General features: G+C 34.8%; 2 protein-coding genes across 4 annotated transcripts in view; one reads left to right on the top strand and one right to left on the bottom strand.

The window, feature by feature from the left end:
* Nucleotides 1–6533, bottom strand: part of LOC121373941 (acetyl-coenzyme A synthetase, cytoplasmic-like) — a 57107-nt gene extending 50574 nt beyond the window's left edge. Inside the window, exon 1 of one of the 2 annotated variants that reach the window (XM_041500780.1) lies at nt 6153–6533. In XM_041500780.1, the coding sequence (XP_041356714.1) occupies nt 6153–6493 (341 nt within the window). In that variant the 5' untranslated portion in view covers nt 6494–6533. The remainder of the gene's footprint in view (nt 1–6152) is intronic. The other variant, XM_041500779.1, reaches the window with a different exon arrangement.
* Nucleotides 6534–12899: 6366 nt separating this feature from the next.
* Nucleotides 12900–18168, top strand: LOC121376342. Of its 2 annotated transcripts, none has more exons than XM_041504187.1 (2): nt 12900–14547; nt 15004–18168. In XM_041504187.1, exon 2 carries the CDS (start codon nt 16040–16042, stop codon nt 17129–17131), a length of 1092 nt encoding a protein of 363 aa, XP_041360121.1. In that variant the 5' UTR covers nt 12900–14547; nt 15004–16039; the 3' UTR covers nt 17132–18168. Both variants share the same exon structure in this region, with proteins under 2 accessions (XP_041360121.1, XP_041360122.1).
* The last annotated feature ends 1668 nt before the right edge of the window (nt 18169–19836 follow it).

Genomic DNA, 19836 nt, shown 5'->3' with positions numbered 1-19836 from the left:
GTTTTGAGATGTGCGATTTTTCACTCACCATGGTTTTTCAAAAGCCAAGGACTGATATACTATGGAATATAGGTCATAATGCAGCTAGCGGTACAGAAAATCTCAACTAGTCATTTAGTCAAATTAATGTACACTTCCAGGGTTCTGTTGAGCAGAAAAAAATATTGTCCATTTTCTTTTCTGTAAAACAAGGAGATTGCACACAATCTGACAAACAACAATAGAAATAGGAAACTTTATAAACGTCAAAAAATAAAAGAACAAGTCAATGACTACTTCACTATTCAGTAGTATTTAACAAAGAGCCTTTATTGCAAGCGACTGGAGTGAGAACGCGACGGAAGTAATTTAGTGCATGTGTAACAAAATGATAAAATTAGAAAATGAAATATTTGGCTGTCCACTGTATTTACGGAAAATAGTGGATACGGTACGGACCTATAGTGCGTGGTGAAGTCTGATTGGCTATTAGTATTACAAAGTTGTCAGACGCCATGCTTTTGAAATAAAAGTCGCTCCTAATTTCATTTGTTGGATTTTCACTTTCCTGGTTAGTAAAACACAATGTACAGAAGACTTACACATCCCACACCTTGGGAAAAACACAGTTTATGTAAATATATGTATAACAAGTTGACACGTCCAGTTAATTTGATGTTTTGTTAATAAATGGTTATGGCGAACGATGAGTCGCATGACCTTGGGGGTTGGCAAGTTATGTAGGATTATATTAAGATTATATTAGTTGCTCTAAAATACTTTAATAATATGATACAGTGTAATTGTTGAATACAAAATATTTTATGTTTGTACTCAATTTAAAACAAAGGAAAATAACTAGATGAATACATGTAATTGCCTTGAATGATAGCGTAATATGTAGGTCGATCGGCTTATATGATCGGTAAAGAATTACAGTCTAGCGTTTTCAAGGGAAGTAATTTTAATGTTCAGAAGAGAAATAGAAGTTTCAGTCTAGCATTATTAAGGGAAGTAACTCCACTGTTTAAATTTTAATGGTTCGTAATAGAAACCAAGTTCTGTGGGTTCAGTATTTAGTTATTTGAATTAATGGATCACATAGGTTTGTGACTGAATGTCTATTCATTAGGTAAGCTAGTGTTAATTGATTAAGAGTTAACCCCATATGGGTTAAAGTGGAGATTGATATTGAATATGTAGTTTAATGTCATGATTTTGTTAATTAAGAGTTAACACCATATGGGCTAAAGTGAAGATTGATATTGTTGACAGAATGACTGCGGTTCATGGTCAGGATAATGTAGCAAGTCCTATTATGGAAACTGATTGTTTAGTCATCCAAGTGCGAGTGCACTATAATAATACAGGTTAGATGTGTTAACCAAGTGTTAGTATTAGTGTTGAGGTCATAAATATTAATGTTGATGTTGTAGTGCCTTGTGCACATTCATGTAACATAACTTGACATACTTCACCAAGGTAAACATCGGATTTCTTTTTATTGGGTGTACGTAAAATGCTTGATACGATAATTTTCTTTTCTTTGGGACTACGTAATTGGTCAGTTCTGTGGTTTTAGATGGAAAAGTCTACTTACCGTATATCTTCGCCTATAAGTCAAATTTTGTTCACCCAAAATTATTTTATAACTTGGGGGGGTCGACTTATAAGAGGGTAAAAAAAATTTCACCCAAAAATATTACCGTTTTGAGGATTATTTTACAAGTTTTATTGTTGAAGTATGCCCTGTATTTATACTCAAATATCTTAATTTGACAAATTAATTTTTTATAACCTTTTTTTTTTTGGCATTAGAACGGTTTTGGTTATGCAAAAAGGCGTGCGATATCACTCACATGCCAAGAGAACAGTCCACTTAGTTAAAATAACAGTCATCACTAATAGCAAAAATGTAAACAATACTAACTACCTGTTGCTTGAGTTTATTTTGAAAATTGGTCACTGGCATTAATGGTTGTTCAAACAATGTTTTGTCAGTGATTAACTTCATGAATATTACTGAGCTTTCTCTTAAAACAGCTTAGACTGATATCTGCAGTTCACTAGAGCAATAGGGACATACATATAGGTTGCATAGTACCAAAGAAGAGAGTACTGTGTCAAAGTTCGACGTGCACCGTCAAATATTTACGGAGTAAAAGCAGCTGTGGGTGTGATTGGTAGTAATATGTGACATTGATTATTTGTGCAAATACTATTATCCATTGACAATAAATAAATACACTTTTATTTGTTATACAGTTGTTATGCAGTATATACCAGAGGTTGAAACTAATGCGGGGTACCCCCAAAAATGGAACTGCAATTTTCAGCAAAAATGACGGTTGCTATTAAAAACATAAATTAAATCTCTTAAATGATACGTGACCCCCCATTTTCTTGCAGCTAGATTAGATGTGAGGTGCCACACTTTCTATTGCTATACTTCCTGGGTGTGTTGAAACGCTGCTTATATCAGTTTTATTAGTAAACGTTAACATTATCGGCAATAGGAATTGATTTGGTCTAATGGAACCTATAGCATATATTCACTATATTATCATTATTTTATATTGTGTGCCATTTACTGTTATTTGACAGTCATAATTGCTTAATTAGGTTACACTCAGGCATGGGAGTTCATAATGACCTTGACCGTGGCATTAATTTACTGTGCACTGCTGAGAATAGAGTTTGAAAAAAAGTCTGTGCTAACCAATTGGAGATTTTGGCCCATATTTTTTACTTAAAATATTTTAAAGCTTATTTATCCAAATTGATGGACATGTCATATAACACTAATCTTATTTAGGATAATAAGTCTAGGCAATATGAAATAAGCTATTAGTAATAATTTATTTTTAGTTAAAAAATAATGTTAGCTGATATTAGGTTAAGCTTTTAGATCTCCATTAACAATGTGTATTTGAATGCAATTGGCTCTGGAATGACTATATTTAAATAACCTGATTTCTGCTGTAATTTTAACATACTTTTTAGGTTGGTGAATTATGTTTTAGCCAAATATGGGAGTTTTTACAATTGTTTTTGTGAGTTTGGCAAAAACATTAAAATCTACAGAAGTGGGTTCTGTGTAGCCATTTTGCATTCTCTTCTTTATTTGTACACAAATATAAGCTTGGTAATGATAGCTTTAGGTCAGTTCATTAAATCTTGTCCATATATTCAGTGAGTTTTCTATAGTAAAGGGTATTTGAAGTATATACCAAGTACAAGAGCAATTTTGACACATTTGTTAATCTACCTAGGAGTGTGTTAGTATTATCTTCCACTATTACCACTGTTGTGAAGCTATATTTTCCAATATTACTATGTAAATGATGTGTTACATTACAGATTGTAGTAATGCATACGATATAAATATTATATTCAGTTAAAACAGAAAATAATTTAAGAAAAATGACTTTCGCACTCTTTAGATGGATTGAATGTGCTTTTTTTATGACAAATAAAAAATAAAGATGTAAAACCCTAATGATAACTCTAGATATGATACATGTCTGTAAGCACCAATCACTGGAGATTATTAATAAAATATCAACAGATATATTGGTAGCTGTCAGTGGATTTAATAATGCATATATAAAAACCAACTAGGCTGATGGGTTTGAAAATATTGCATTCAGTGACTTGACATCCAAGCATAGTCCATACCTTGGGTGTTTACCCCACCATGATGTGTACCACGTTAATTTACTACTATTTGTGGATGCAGTGGTGTTCATTTCAGATACCACATGTAATATGCTTTTTTTCTAGTGAAGTTCTTATCATATGCCCATTAAAGTCTTTCAAAACACAGGCTCACTGCAATAAATGAGTTTTACGGTAATTATTTATTGGAAATGAGAGACTCTGACTATGCATGCACACAATACATATACAACTAAGCATACACAACCAACCCATAGTATGTATCTTCAAGAGTAGTATTTTTATTTATTATTTGTTTTAAATATGATACATTGCATTTGTATACAACTTTGCATAACACTGATGCTTCCTGAGGTGTACATTAAATCAGGTTGCACTGTAGGAACAACACTTTCAATTATGTTGTCACATCATATCAGAACACAGAAGATCCTGATAGTCATGAAAACACCCAATTGGACACTTTTTGAAAAATATATTTTTTTGATATAGGTTGCATAGTACCAAAGAAGAGCGTACCGTGTCAAAGTTCGACGTGCACCGTCAAATATTTACGGAGTAAAAGCAGCTGTGGGTGTGATTGGTAGTAATATGTGACATTGATTATTTGTGCAAATACTAGTATCCATTGCCAATAAATAAATTCACTTTATTTGTTATACAGTTGTTATGCAGTATATACCAGAGGTTGAAACTAATGCGGGGTACCCCCAAAAATGGAACTGCAATTTTCAGCAAAAATGACGGTTGCTATTAAAAACATAAATTAAATCTCTTAAATGATACGTGACCCTCCATTTTTTTGCAGCTAGATTAGATGTGAGGTGCCACACTTTCTATTGCTGTACTTCCTGGGTGTGTTGAAACGCTGCTTATATCAGTTTTATTAGTAAACGTTAACATTACCGGCAATAGGAATTGATTTGGTCTAATGGAACCATAAAAACCAGTGTACTTTCCACAGTTATCCTCCTTACATACATGTATTAATATGGCGGCAAAACATGTGATTAACTGATACTTTCAGTTTTATTGTAGTGATCTGTTGTCAGTGTTTATAAATAAAGTTGTTGTCTGTGCACAAAACCATGCTGTACAGTGCCATACGGTAACAGTCAAACAGCTTTCACTATCTACTAAGGGAATATTTCGTTTTGATGCTATGTTACTTGTTTGCGATGTACAAAACATGAAAACCGAAGTTTGTAAAATAATTTTCTTTTGTTCAAATATTGTACATTATTGTTCTCATGTGCTGAAAATAAGAAATACTTCAATATTTATAAGTTGTTTTTCATGGGTCGACTTATAAACGGGTCAATAAAAAAATATGTTTTCAGGGCTTGAAATTAGGGACTCGACTTATAGCTGAGATCGACTTACAGGCGAAGATATACGGTAATCAATAGTTTTACAGAACTATTTACAGTAATAAACCATGTCCATTACCATTTTAGGGGCGACAGGTAATATTCCACAACACCGGTATGTATTTTTGTGTCTAGACAACGTCAATTAATTGGCTCATCTGGTTACCAATCAAATACACACCTGCCAATGAGGAATCACAGGTAGAAGCAACTAACAGCATAGACCAATTAACTAAGAAAACACTCCGTGTATCATTTCAGTACGTAGGTTAATGCATGGACAAAACATTGTTAATTATTTCGACTTTTTGTGTAGCCACTTTGACAATGGTATTTTATTTTGTATTGAAAAATAATATATATAGCGCTGGATATACTTATTGCTGGCTTACTGGGATGTGTATTATTACAGAACATTGCAATGTATGACTATTTATCATCCCGCAAAAACCAGGTAGATTGTGTTTCTCTAGTTCTAAGGCTCATTCCTGACGTTACACGTTAAGTATTATGTAACCACCAGCTCGCCAGAAGGCGTACTCACTGAGATGGTACAATATGGCTGCGCCCGTTATATATAATAGCGGTCACATTTAACCCTTTTATTAATTAACTATACGATTATACTTGTTGATATTAAGCAATAATGTGCATTATATATCGTTGAATATGCATACCAGGCCAAATGCCTTAATTGTCCCTTCCTTTAAGAAAGAAATGTTTTATTTAATGACGCACTCAACACATGAGAGGAAACCCGCTGTCACCACTTCATGGGCTACTCTTTTCGATTAGCAGCAAGGAGTCTTTTATATGGACCACCCTACAGACAAGGTAGTACATATCATGGCCTTTGATATACCAGTCGTGGTGCACTGGCTGGAACAAGAAATAGCCCAATGGGCTCACTGACAGGGATCGATCCCACACCGACCGTGCATCAAGCGAGCCCTGTACCACTGGGCTACATCCCACCCCCATTATCCACTTATCAATACAAACTGTCCAAACTGCTTGCATTTAGTAGCCTATGTGATTGCCTTTTTTTTTCAATGATTTTGTTTTATTGGAAAAAAGATATTTCAGGATTAACATGACAAGTTTATCATTAGTAACTTTACTTACCAAAAAAATGCAATTTTGTCACTCAGACCATTTTCAATATGTCTATCGATTGCATTGTAGCATATGTTTGTCGTTGCTCCCTTCATCCATCGAACAAAGATTGGTCCATTTCTTACATCAAAATTGTATTCCAAGAATTTGTCAGTTGTAAAATTCTTCCAGTAAAATTGTTTAGCAATGTCACTCCAAAATTCTTCCGGATGATCAACTGATTTTTTATACAGTTGCTGATACTGTTCCAATGATTTGACATGCGCTTCATTGCGTAAGTCTTGTGGAGGTTCGAAAACGGATTTCTCCATGTCAACTGAGTTGTTGACGAGGTTCTGCACATCGGCCATGATCAGACGCTACACTTCAAAGATGACACCGCCTCAAAGAACTGCTGATTCAATTGGCTAGTTTTATCTTCCTGTCAAATAAGACAATTTTTGATTGGTCTAAAAAGTCACGTAATCTGTCGTCTCATGTGGTCGGTGCAAAAACATAAAAAGAGGAAAGTAGATGTGTGTGTGTGTGTGTGTGTGTGTGTGTGTGTGTGTGTGCGTCCCCCTCTTTTCGGCACCTTCCTACGTCACTGACAGTGTTACATGACAGGCTTTTTTAATTACTAAAACCTTAAAGGCATATTGTCACAGACCACTGACCTATTTAATGGTCTAACAAGGTATTATCTGAACAAAAATAATTTGATTTGTCCCTAAATGTACTTTATTCAACCATCTTCATAACCACCATACTCCATTTATTAATGATATTTTGTAAAAATAAACTGAATTATGGCAATGGTCCATAATTCAAAAACTAAAATTGCCGAGAGGATTGATATTTATTACCCATATGGGCTCAAATATACGGGGTAATATTTTTCGATCTCTGCACAGTGTGCAGATTGCTTCTGCAGCCACTGATTGGCTGGCTTAAAAATCACGACGTTTGGTTGGTTGCTTGCCGTGGCCGGAACTTCTCTTTCATTCATATAATGTTTCCATTCATGAGTCAGATTGCACATGCGTTAATACGATCTACAAAGATTTACAAAAACAAATGGACTCATTTGTTTCGTAAACATGAAATGGTATATTTTCATAAGCAGCGGCTTTAGTAATATATAAAAATAATTATTTTCAAATGCGAATACGGTTGTATTATTTTGTACTGTAAGCATTTGGCTGTGAAAGGAACACCGTTATATGACGTCACTTACATTACGTAATGTAATGCGCGTAAGATTATATGACGTAATGGCTCATGGATTTGTTGTAGACTGCAGAGAAATTTTTACATTAAAAATCAGTTAAAATTGACAATGGGTAATAAAGAGAATAACCAACTCGCTACGAGGAGTTACAAATTATCTGTCCCTCGTGAATGAATGTTGTAAAACCCTCGCCAAAGGCTCGGGTTTACAACATTCATTCACTCGGGACAAATAATTCGCAACTCCTCGTAGCTCGTTAGTTATTCTCTAAGGATTTCACTCCATCATGGTTCAGTTAAAGGGACACACCCTAGTTACGTTTATTTGTTAACCATTACGGCGTTGTTTTTCGCTATTAAACCCCATTTTTCACAAATAAAAGTGCACTTTACTTACATTTTATTATTTAGAATACACATTTCCATTCACCTGAAGTGCTTTTTGGTAATCCTGATGTTTGTAAAACCACGAAATGCATTTTTTCACAAAACGTGTTGTCGAGAAAAAACCGTTAAGCGAGGTCCAATCTATTTTTAGAGGGGATATTTCCATTTCAATGTCACAGACGTTGGTATATCACGTGACCGTTATCATTTTGTTTCGGTTTGTTTTCTCGTGCACGGTTCGCGCAATTAACATCCGATTTGTTGTTGTTCATTTGTGAGATTTTTCTTCACAGTTCGTGAACATTTTCAGTAACAATAAAGTTCAGACAAGTAAGTGTCTCAATACAAAACGTTACAAACCCTTAAAACCAATAATTTTGCTAAGTCTTACGATATCTGGAGAGGGGATACAACCAGGACAGAACAGTTGGAACATGTCCAGGAGAGGTGAAACGAACGCACCCCCAAGTCTGTGAAATTTGTCGTGACGTAGGCATTGTTGTGCTTCTACCGGTGACATCAGAATACTAACTTTCAAAATTATTTCAAGCAATTGGGACATGGGAATTCCCATGGTATTTATCGATATAAAACCTGCTTTTTCACTCCATTTGATAAAAACGTGATCTAAGTGTGTTACAGGTTTGTAGATTAACCAAATTATAATTTATTTTCGCTGGATGGAACTAGGGTGTGCGGCTTTAAGGTGATGCAATAGCTAGATTTGGTTTCTAACAATTAATGTAATTTTTATTTATTATCCATTTTTAGAGAAATAAGGTCCTTAAATCCGTGACAGTATGCCTTTAAGGTTTTTGGGGGTTTGTTTGTTTTTTGTTTTTGTTGTTGTTTTTTTGGGGGGCAGGGGTTATATATATATAAACGCTCCATGTCACGGCGACAATGTTTAACGAAGGTAGTGAAAGCTAGACGTAGGCTATGGGCCTCTACACACAATAACAATTATTGACCGCGCATCAAGCGAGTGCTTTACCATTGGGCTACGTCTCGCCCTTTCAGCAGTAACTAATCAGCAATACAATTTGTTACACAAATTTGTTAGACATTCAAGTGTTTTACTACAGGGTACATTTACGATGACAACGTGATTTAAATCGACGAAACCATTTTTACTTCAGTAAATTTTATCGAAGCACAAGAACCCGGAAGTGAACGTCGAACCAAAAGTACATTTAAAACATCCTATGCTCGTTTTTCTTGTCAGAACTGATAAATTAAAATGTCTTGTTTGTTTCTTTTTTCTTCTTCTTTTTCATCTTAATTTTTGTTGTTGTTGTTCGACTTTTATATTAATGGAATCCCGATATGCCGAGGAACAAGAGAATAGAATGCGCGGCGACGACCCGGCCTCGACCCGTTTAAAACCGTGTCGTCTTTATTTTTGGTCGGGTTGCGTTAAATGTTTTGTTTAAAAAAAACAAAAGGGAGGGACGTGAGCAGTAACATTAAAATACAAGGCGTGTGGGAATGCTATCAGTGTACCAAAATTTTATGCACGAAAGGTTACAAAGGATACAGTCGCCTGTGCCAAAATTATGCAGGCAGTGGTTTAGATTGTGGGATTGCGAAATTTATGGAGGTGTATTCTTACATAGCTGCACTGCTTGAATCAACCGATATACGGCACTTGCCCTATTTATGAAACCAAAGCCATACACGGAAAAAACAGAAAAAAAAAAACAGAAATAAATTAAATTCACAACTGGCGTAGCCAGAGGGTGGGTTGGTGGGGACCACATCTTTGGCCCTCAAGTTATGTATACTGACATATTGGCCCGTCTCCGTTCTGACAAGATATATTAGGGCTGTTTACGTTTGGGTGCCCCATCCCTTCTTTATAAAATCAGGCTGTCCAACACACCCTTTTGAAAAAGTTAGACACAATTAGGAATGAAAATATAGAAAATGTAGGACAAAAGTAGGAAAACGTAGAACAAAAGTAGCACTGAAACAGTACGTAGCGACATTATTCATGCTCGAAACACCGTTTTATGTAGTGCTTAGTTTGTACATGTATTTTGTGTTCTATCAAAAATAATGTGTATCTTATGTAACGGTCACGTTATAGTTATTTCAAATTACTGTACACTATATTAATCAATATACATATTTACATGCATAGGAATGCTGATGCACAGTAAAACAGAGTTAACATGATTAATTTAAAGTGCTGTTCCAGATGTATGATGTATTGAGCTATATCAATCAAGATATTATTTAATATGATTAGAAAATTAAAAAAAAAAAAAATGTAAAAAAAATATATACCGGTATATTTTCCATTTAAAAATATTCCCCTGAAAAACAGAACCAGCTGAATTCGTTTCGGGAATTTCCGTAAGATTTGATCCGTGACGTCACGAAGGGAACTCCTTTCGATAGTCGGCGCCATTGTTCATTGCTTCTTTTGTTTATTATGGTTAAACGGCATGTTGTTGGCAGCTGTAGCAATACAAAAGCCGATAAATTTAGTCTTCACGCATTTCCTAGTAATGTTGCTGTGAGAAAGCTTTGTGTGAATTGATTAAAACAACGTGGAAATACTGGACTGGAAGAAAATGCCGGAGACTGTTGCGACAGTAGACACTTTACTTTCGATTCGTCCGAACTGGCTTGTCGGCTTAAGCGAGATATGGGAATACCATGTGTTATGGCTTTTAAAAAACAGATGCCGTACCAACAATTTTTCTGCGACACAAAACAAATGACAACAAGCCCGACGCCATCCACACCGAAACGACCTTGGGGTGCATATCGTCAATGTCCCAAATTGCGTTATGCTTTCCAACTCCGGTCAGTTTGTTTTCTTATGCACGGTTCGTGCAATCATCGAGATCCGATTTGTTGTCGTTTGCATCATCTCGTTCGTTTGTGAGATTTTTCTTTACAGTTCGAGAACATTAAAACAATAAAGTACAGACAAGTAAGTATCTATAGCCTAGTCCGTCCCATCCTACAAAAATGTAGCGTTTTTTTTTTTTTTGTAAAAAAGAAAAAGAAAAAAAAGAATCTAATTTTGTATGCATCTTAGAAAACAATCGGCTCAGAAATAAATGACTAGTAAATTCCATAGTATGAAAAAAGGCGTTCCCTGTAAAACAAGATTATAAATACATTAAATTAATTTTACTATACCTTCCCACAGAGAAAACCTTTTTTCATACTATGGAATGTGCTATAAGTTATTTATTTCTGAGCAGACTGTTTTCACAACTGCACACAAAAAATAGTATTGTTTTGTTATTTCCAAAACACTTTTACTTTTGTTTTTACATCAAACTAAACTGAAATTATTCACACCAAAAAACATCTTCATAGATGGATGGGACGGTCTAAAAGTCGTTTTTTTTTATTTCTTAAAATTATAATAAGTTATTTATTTCTGAGCAGACTGTTTTCACTACAACACACAAAAAATAGTATTGTTTTGTTATTTCCAAAACACTTTTACTCTTTTTTTTTTTTTTTTTACGTCAGACTAAACTGAAATTATTCACACAAAAAAACATCTTCATAGAGGGATGGGACGGGCTAAAAGTCGTTTTTGTTTATTTCTTAAAATTACCGATATCGGGTCCACTTGACTCGTAGAATTCAAGAGTTATTTATCGTCTTTTCTACTACATCACAAGTATTTGAACATACAGTGTAGAAAAATAATTCGCACGAAAAGCTAAAGAACAAAACAAGAATAAAAGTTGTAAATTAGTGGTAAGCCGTCTCCACGACCCTTTTCATCGTCATCTGTCAGGCCGGTGATTCGTCGGAAGATGTTCCAGGTTCAAACTGATCAGGCATATTTATTATTTGTTGTGTTGCACAAATATTAGTCCAGTCGTCATTACTACACTATTCATCATCGAAAGAAGAATCGCATGATCAATGAGCTTGGCAGTCGCTGTCGGTCCCACTTTCGCTTGCGCTGGAAGTCATCTCGTGGTAGGTTTCTGCGAAGCGCGTTCCCTTCGTGACGTCACGGCTATTTACACGCAAATGTTTTTACCGAGAATTTTACTCGGTCGTTTCCGGCAGTGTTCTACGGGAGTGATGTTTTAATACTTTTATGGGGCATTTTCGTAATTATTGATTTACATATCGGTGTTAAATATTATTTCAATGAATTAAGAAAGCATTTAATTGTGGAATTTGAAATTTTAGTGTATGGTCTGGCACAGCACTTTAAGTTTTCCATAATGTATTATAGATTCTGAATTCATACATACACATTGTACATTATAATCATATTAATCATTGGAAAATATGTTGGCTTTGAGGGTGTAATTTTAATATGTTGAGATTATATGGTGCCACTAATTGGAGATGTATCTTGCTGCCAAGAAAAATTTTAAAATAATTCCCATAACTGATGACTTTTATAACAAGGAATATGCACTTTAACAGCAATTCGTGGCATTTTCAAACAAAAAAGTACGAAAAACTAAGTACTAGTATTCTGAAGAAAAAGTAGGAAAAATAGGACAAAAACCAAAAAGTACGAAAAGTAGCTGGACAGTCTGTAACATATTTGCCAATTAAGCCAACAGTGCTTAAATTATAAACTCGTGTGTTGTGGCAACAACTGTTGGGAATCAAACTTGAAGCTTCTGCACCCCCCCCCCCCCCCCCCCAATCTCACACAACCCGCCCATTAGTTATCCTACTGTCACACAAAATGTACTCAAAAAGCTTTATCTGTTCTAGAGGCATAGGCAGATAAAAAAAAATAGTAATAAATATTATAAGACAACCCATGCCTACAGAACAATAATAATAATACAAAATAAAAATTTAATTAAAAACATTTATATATATATAAAAAAAAGATGCAAAATTATATTTTTAGAGAGAGAGAGAGAGAGAGAGAGCAGGGTTTCTGCCAGATGGTAAAATAGGTATGGCGCCATACCCAATTTATTATTTTTTTTAAGTTAACATTTTGACAAAATTAATGACTTATCATTATTGTATGATTTTCTTAAGCCTAAGCTTAAATGTAACCCATTTTATTTGTGGAGGAGACCCCCCATAGCCCCTGTTGACTGTGGTTGCATTCAATAACATAGTGCCATACACAAAAAATTATTTCTGGCAGAAACACTGGATATATATATAACATAAAACTAAACCACAGATTGCAGTTCGCACAATTTGTTTAATATTTATTATGAGAATACTTGGGTCATTCTACACGAAATGTGTTTGTTTTGTCCCTGTGTTTTGTAAGACCCTCTGAAATACTAGTATCTAAAAATATTCATTATTTTAAGCAAAATATCATTGTATTGTCATTTAGGAACATGAAAAATGAATACAAAGTAATGTTACATGTTCTCAACATTATGGAAATATTATGATTTCATGCATACTAAGCAAGTGTGACATGTCCCCAAATGCACTTCACAAGATATAGCATGTTTTTGTGGGCATTTTATGTGTCTAATTGGCCAAAACATGTTAATGTATTTTATAGTGTAATATAATATGCCCAAAATAAGATTAATAGTTCTTCTTTAGTATTCCGGTATCATTCATAAAGGCCTACAAATGTTGTCCCCAACTCCTAAGTCAACTAAGTTACCAGATGAATATTTGCCTTGCACGGGGAGGTAACTCCATTAACACTGACTTAACAATCACCAGAGGGCATTTACACAAGTTGCTTTCGGCGGGAACTTCCAAGAAGAGTGTTTTTACTCAAAGAAGTTTCATTTTTAATTTCATGGATCTATGTTTTAGGTGAGTACTTTAATTAAATGTCATCTAAGTTACCAATAGTTTTAAAAATTAGTTATCAGTATATAAAATGTTATAAATCCTATGGAATATCTATATAGTTCTGATGCCAGTATCAGCCCCATCAATAGTGAATGATGTGTTGTTTGCATCTAAAAGTCAAATGAGTGCATTAACGTCAACTAAGTTACCGTCACCTAAGTTACCATGTTGTGGTAACTTAGTTGACAAAAGGTAACTTAACTGACTAAATTCATTACAGGTCTCTTAAAATGTGTCAGCAAAACCCCACTAAACCATAGAACATTACCAGTTAGGCAATGCTTTAAGGCAGAAGCGTATTTTGAGGTGGTATGGGAGGAGACGGAAAGGGAAGGGGTGTTTTTTTAAACAGTTATGGGACATTTTCAAAACAATCTCTCTCTCTCTCTCTCTCTCTCTCTCTCACACACACACACATATAAAAGTGAATACAAAATTTGAAGGCTAGTTTTTCTACTATAATTATGTTTTAAATCAAGTATTACCTTAAGAAATAAATAAAACATACAAACAGAATATGCAGTAATGTTTATATTATGTCAAGTTAACCATGAAAAGAGGTGAGATCACAAGAGCATTACATAATTTTAGATGGAGGAACAATATTGAGTTACAAATCAGTATATGCAAAAGGGGGTATAAAATAACCCTGTTTTGCATTACATATTTACTGGACATCCACCTATTAGTATAGCCTATAGATTTTATTTCATTCTTAGATTATGGCACTAACCAGCACTGAAAAACAACGGCGCTATCGACAGAAAAGAGATCAGGATGTCAAAAAACGGGAAGAGTATCTTCGAAAAGGTAGACAGCGATGGATGCAATATAAAGCAAGTGGCAAGGTGAAGGCAATATCCGAGAAGTCTCCAAGAGAACAACGCCAGCAGAGGAAAGCATGGAGACATAGTCAAAGAGCATCACATGCCAGAAAGAAGGATCGGCAAGCCCAACTAACACCACCGACATCTCCAGTAGAAGGAATTCCCCATCCTGCAATGCATTCTAGGTATTGGTCACAACTTTAAAACATCTTTTTACTACAAAAGTGTAACTTGAAATATATTATATATTGACAATGAAATGTGTTGCCCTGTTTTTGGTACATTTTCCATCTCTCATTCTTACAACCAAGTGACATTATTATTTCATCCATAGCAGGTTTCTCCCAAGATTGTGTGTCAGAATAATTACGTTAAATATTCAATTTAAAAAAACAAAAACATTCTGTAGCCAGGAGGTGGATGATTTAGCACTGTTAGTTCAAGAGCACTTGCCTGAGGTGCTAGGGTTATAGGAGCCATTGGATTTTTAATTATCATTTGACCCATGACTGGTTTATTCGTATTTTGAATACTAATATCACATTCAATACAACACCACATTTACAGCCAGTAGTAAGTTAAATGATTTAAGTGATCAGTTACTTCTTTTAATTGAATTTTCCTTTTGTTTGTAATTTTAGACAGCATATACAAGGTTGGAAGAAGGTGAAAAAGGACAGGGCTGCCTGTTATCGAGCAAACCAGAAGCTAGAAATCCTTGTTCAGCAACAGAAGCAAATGCTTGAGATGTATAAGAAGAGATATAGCAGGTTAAAGAATAAAATAACACCTCTGATGCTGATAGTCCTCGAACAAAGACTAGAAAGCTACTACGACACCAACAAGTAAATGTGAATGTCCGTAGAACCTTAACCACCATGCACTTGTTCGTTCATTAAAAACACAGTTTAATAATTGCCAAAAACAGAATGATAGATATGTTGTTGCTCATGTTGTAATGAATAACATCACAAAGAGATACCGTAAAATAGCCCAGTCCTCCACAGGCTTCTCCAGGAGGAGATGGGAAGCTTCTAAGAAGCACACCACACCAGGCCTGCCCAGAAAGCATCGTGCCGCCTCAAAGATGGCTGAAAAACTCAAACAACAAGTGAAGATGTTCTACATCAGAGATGATATTAGTAGGAGCACAACTGGAAAGAAGGAAACGAAAACTAGGAACAAGCAAAAGAAACAGAAACGACTTCTGAGTGATAGCATGTACAATCTACACAAGAAATTTTTGTCTGAATACCAAGGGCGAATATCTTAGTTTATTTTGCCGATTACGTCCATATTGGGTCATGATACCATCATCTGCTGACAGAAATACATGCCAGTGTAAACTGCACGAAAACCTGGCTTTCAAAGCTAACAAAATGAAACAAATTCATTTAGTCAACACCGAAAACCTGGAAGAGTTAGTAGCCAAAGTAGTATGTCATGTTGACAATAATGAATGCATGTATGGAGAATGCATTCTGTGCAAGGATACACCTTTACCCATTACCTATGCTGATGAGGTGACTGCTCAGGATGAAATCTGGTGGTGGGAGTGGACTACCAAGACTGAAGAGAGAGACAAAGTAAAAGGAGAAAAGCAAGAGAAATACAGTTCACTTCACTGCAAAGGAGAGGGCACATGGCACTGTTGGCACACTCACAGATCAATTCTTCATGGATTTGCTAAAATTTAAGAAACACATGTACAACATTAAACACCAATACAAAAAATACAGAGAGGTCAGAGAAAATCTCAAAGTAGATGAAGCACTACTACATATTGACTTTGCTGAGAATTATGCAGGAAAATATGCAAGTGAAATTCAAAGCGTGCAGCAGGTAACACTTCACACAGGAGTATGTTACATCAAAGGAAGAGATCCCCTAACTTTTTGCACTGTGTCGCCATGCATGGATCATAGTCCAGCTGCTATCTGGGCTTATCTGGATCCTGTCCTCAGATATATTAAGGTGGAGCACACTCAAGTATCAACCCTTCATGTCTTCAGTGATGGACCAGTGACACAATACCGACAGAAGCAGAACTTCTTTCTCATGTGTACCAAACCATTTCAAACTGGTTTTAATGTGATGACCTGGAACTTCTTTGAATCCTCACATGGGAAAGGCGCTCCTGATGGTGTAGGTGGTGCCATCAAGCGAAGTGCTGACCGCTTGGTAGCTCATGGCATTGATGTACCAAATGCTGAAACATTTTATGAAAAGTTGAAAGGATCTGCAATCAAACTTTTTTATGTACCTGATGTTCCACCAAACACCTTGCCAATGTTGTCCATTGTACCAGGAACAATGTCTCTTCATCAGGTTGTGTCCTCCTCTGCAAAGGAGATTACATATCGACATGTGAGCTGCTTCTGCAAGCCTACAGAAAAGTTCAAATGCAAGTGTTTCACAACAAGGCATTTTAGTTTCCATAAAGCAGAAAACCAACCAGCCAAGGAAAACTGCATAACATTGACAGTCTACTCACAAGATTTAAAAGGGCAACACTGCATCATTGAGTATGATGGCAAACCATACCCAGGCCTCATTATGGAAGTTGACGAGTCTGATGTGTTAGTGAAGGCGATGCACCGAGTTGGCCCCTTATGGCATAATCGCTTCTTTTGGCCTACTATGTCAGATGAATGTTGGTACAGCTATGATTCAATAATCAGACTTATTCCAGAACCAGTGAAGATTGGCTCCAGACACAGACAAGTCGAACAGAAAATATGGGAGCAAATGGTCAAGAAGTATGAATGAATCATTAGAATGAATAAGTGTGAAAACTCTATAGATTTAATGTACAATCTTAGTTTATATTGTTTCATTTTAATATTTTATAGTGTTAATGCGTTTATATTGTTTCATTTTAATATTTTATAGTGTTAATGCTTTTGAATCTGCTTGATGAATTTCAAATAATCTTCTATATTATGAATTTTTGGGTTACATACATGTAGCTCTTCAGAACAGAATCACATCCATTTGTGGTGCTGTGAAGTCATATGTTTTTGCTTTTTTTTTATATAATACTGCATCATTTATGCCTTTGCCATGATTATGCTGAACTTTCTTTGACAAAACTTTATATTAGTGTTTTGTTTGACCTGTATGGCAGTTGCGTCAGATTGTCGTATACTGATAAACAGCATTTGTATGGTCAAATCATTTCTCTGTATGGTTCGTGGTATTAATTGTTTTAATATCACCATCTACAAATATAGGATGCATTAGTTTTGTTGTAGTTCCTACTATTTTTATCTAGTGATCTTATATTGTCATCTATGTTACCCAGCATTCAGCTAAGTTACCCAGTGTTCAACTAAGTTACCGAAGATATTTTTATGTTTAAATGAAGAGCAATAAGAAGAAACTGCAAAATATAGTGGTATAATTCACATAAATGTTACAGATGCATTATATCACTTTTTCTAATTTATACTACTAAGACTGTGAATATTATACTACTAGTTGAGACATGAAATGCAAATAATAGTTTTTTGTAGTGTAATTTGAAGAGATTATGATATTATCTGCAAAGGTGAACCACTTTGTTTAACACTCGTTCCTCATAATAACTTTAGTTGAATGTGTACAACAGCACTTGGTACAGATCAGACATCACATGTTAAGATAAAATATATCGGAATGTCTCGGTAACTTAGTGGACATTTCAGTATACGGTACTTGATATCTAGATCCAATGTGCAGTACTATTTCACCCATGAGCTCGGCTATGATACTCACTGTGATATGAAATCTGTAATGAAATAAATAAAATAATTTTTTTAAAGAAATAACTGTTTATATTTTGTAAATATGCATTGTAATTTGACACGATTCATGTAGAATGACCCACTTCCTAACATTTTCTTTTTTCTCAAAGAGAGAGTCTTTACGTATTAATCCCCATGCAATCTGGTACAGGTAAATATATCTATTCAAAAATGTATCTTTCTGTGGCATCCATCTCCAAATCATTATCCTCGAAACTGAGCAATTAAGGATTACCATTTGATGGGTGGTGTCAAACTGAATCCCAAGTCTTGGAAGTCTGAATTACTCCTTAGCAGCAATATGTCAAACACAATTTTTTTTTTTTAATATTGTATTAAAAGAAACTGTTGAAAGTGTTTCATTTTCAGCAGCAATTTCACCCCCTGCCCCAGTTTTTCTTTCACATATCAGTTGAAACTGTTCTATTATTTCTATCATTCTGTTCTCAATATCAAGATGCAATGTAATTTGTTTAATAGTTTGTCTTCAGAATCTCATTTTCGACATCTAAGCAATGACTCCACATCCATTGGTCCAGTTGCTGAAATATATAAAAACAAACATGTTAAGTATTTCACATCCATTTGAAGAAGTACATTAGTCTGTAACTTAATTACATATCATTGTATTAATTTAAAGTTTAATTTAATTTTAGGAAAACATTTTTTTAACAGGAAACAAAATCAATTTGACTAAACAAAGTATAAAATTAAAAAGTATAGCAGTAAATTAAGAAAAGTAGTGAACAATGTATTTAACGCTGATGATGTTATTTGATTTCTATTAGAAAATTGCACAAAGCTACATATAAGATGGCACGTGGAAGAAGAAAAATGCCTATGCTTTGCTAAAATTTGGGGTATAAAATAATGATGAAAAACAAAACTACTGTCTCCAAAAGAAAATCATATTTAGGGTAGGTAATAAAAACAAAACAGATGTAAGTGCCTCATCTAGGTGGTTATGGGTTTGAAATGTTTTGAAATTAGGGTTAGAACATATTTCAAGTATATGACCATTTATAAACAGCTAGCAGTTCTTTTACTATCATTTATCTGAACATTAAAAAATATATCTATTAATTTCCAAGATTTTATTATTATTATTTTTTTTTTTGGCTTCAAAACATTTCAGGGTGCCTACATAAAATGTGCCTAATTTATAACTTTCCAGACAATACTTCCTTATCCCCCTAAAGCTCACAACGATATAGGTTACTCCCTCACTCACAAAAGAACATACACAGACTCACGCCTACACACATGCAAACAAAAAGAAAAAATGCTAAGACTTTCAAACGTTCCAGCATGCTTGTTAATACTATCACTAACCCTAAACCTAACTTACGCCTAAATTAACTGAATGTTGGAACAATCGGAAGTCTTGCCAAAACTTTTATTTTGGCCATTCGTCTGACTGTGTATTGTTTAACGACGGATTCTTAACGACAATATATACATCGAAGACTGATTAAATGAGTCAGTAAATTCCATTACATTCATGATTGGAGGGAAAGTGATTCTTAAACTCTTACCTTCGTAGAATTTATATATCAGTTGAATTTTGATGGATTCGGCAAAACTTCACTTTCAATACCGTAACCATGTGACGGTTTCGCAGGAAAACACTGATTTTACGTCAATCGTAGGCTCCGCATAGTTGGCATCGCTATTAACACTTGTCAGCAG

This window comes from Gigantopelta aegis, chromosome 6, assembly GCF_016097555.1.
Source record: "Gigantopelta aegis isolate Gae_Host chromosome 6, Gae_host_genome, whole genome shotgun sequence".
NCBI classification, from domain to species: Eukaryota; Metazoa; Mollusca; class Gastropoda; order Neomphalida; family Peltospiridae; genus Gigantopelta; species Gigantopelta aegis.
The sequence above is the reverse complement of the archived record's forward strand: the minus strand, read 5'-3'. Positions and strand labels throughout refer to the sequence as shown.

Excerpts from the sequence above, each read along its gene's own strand:
- LOC121376342 (XM_041504187.1), top strand. The coding sequence starts at position 16,040 with ATGGATTTGCTAAAATTTAAGAAACACATGTACAACATTAAACACCAA.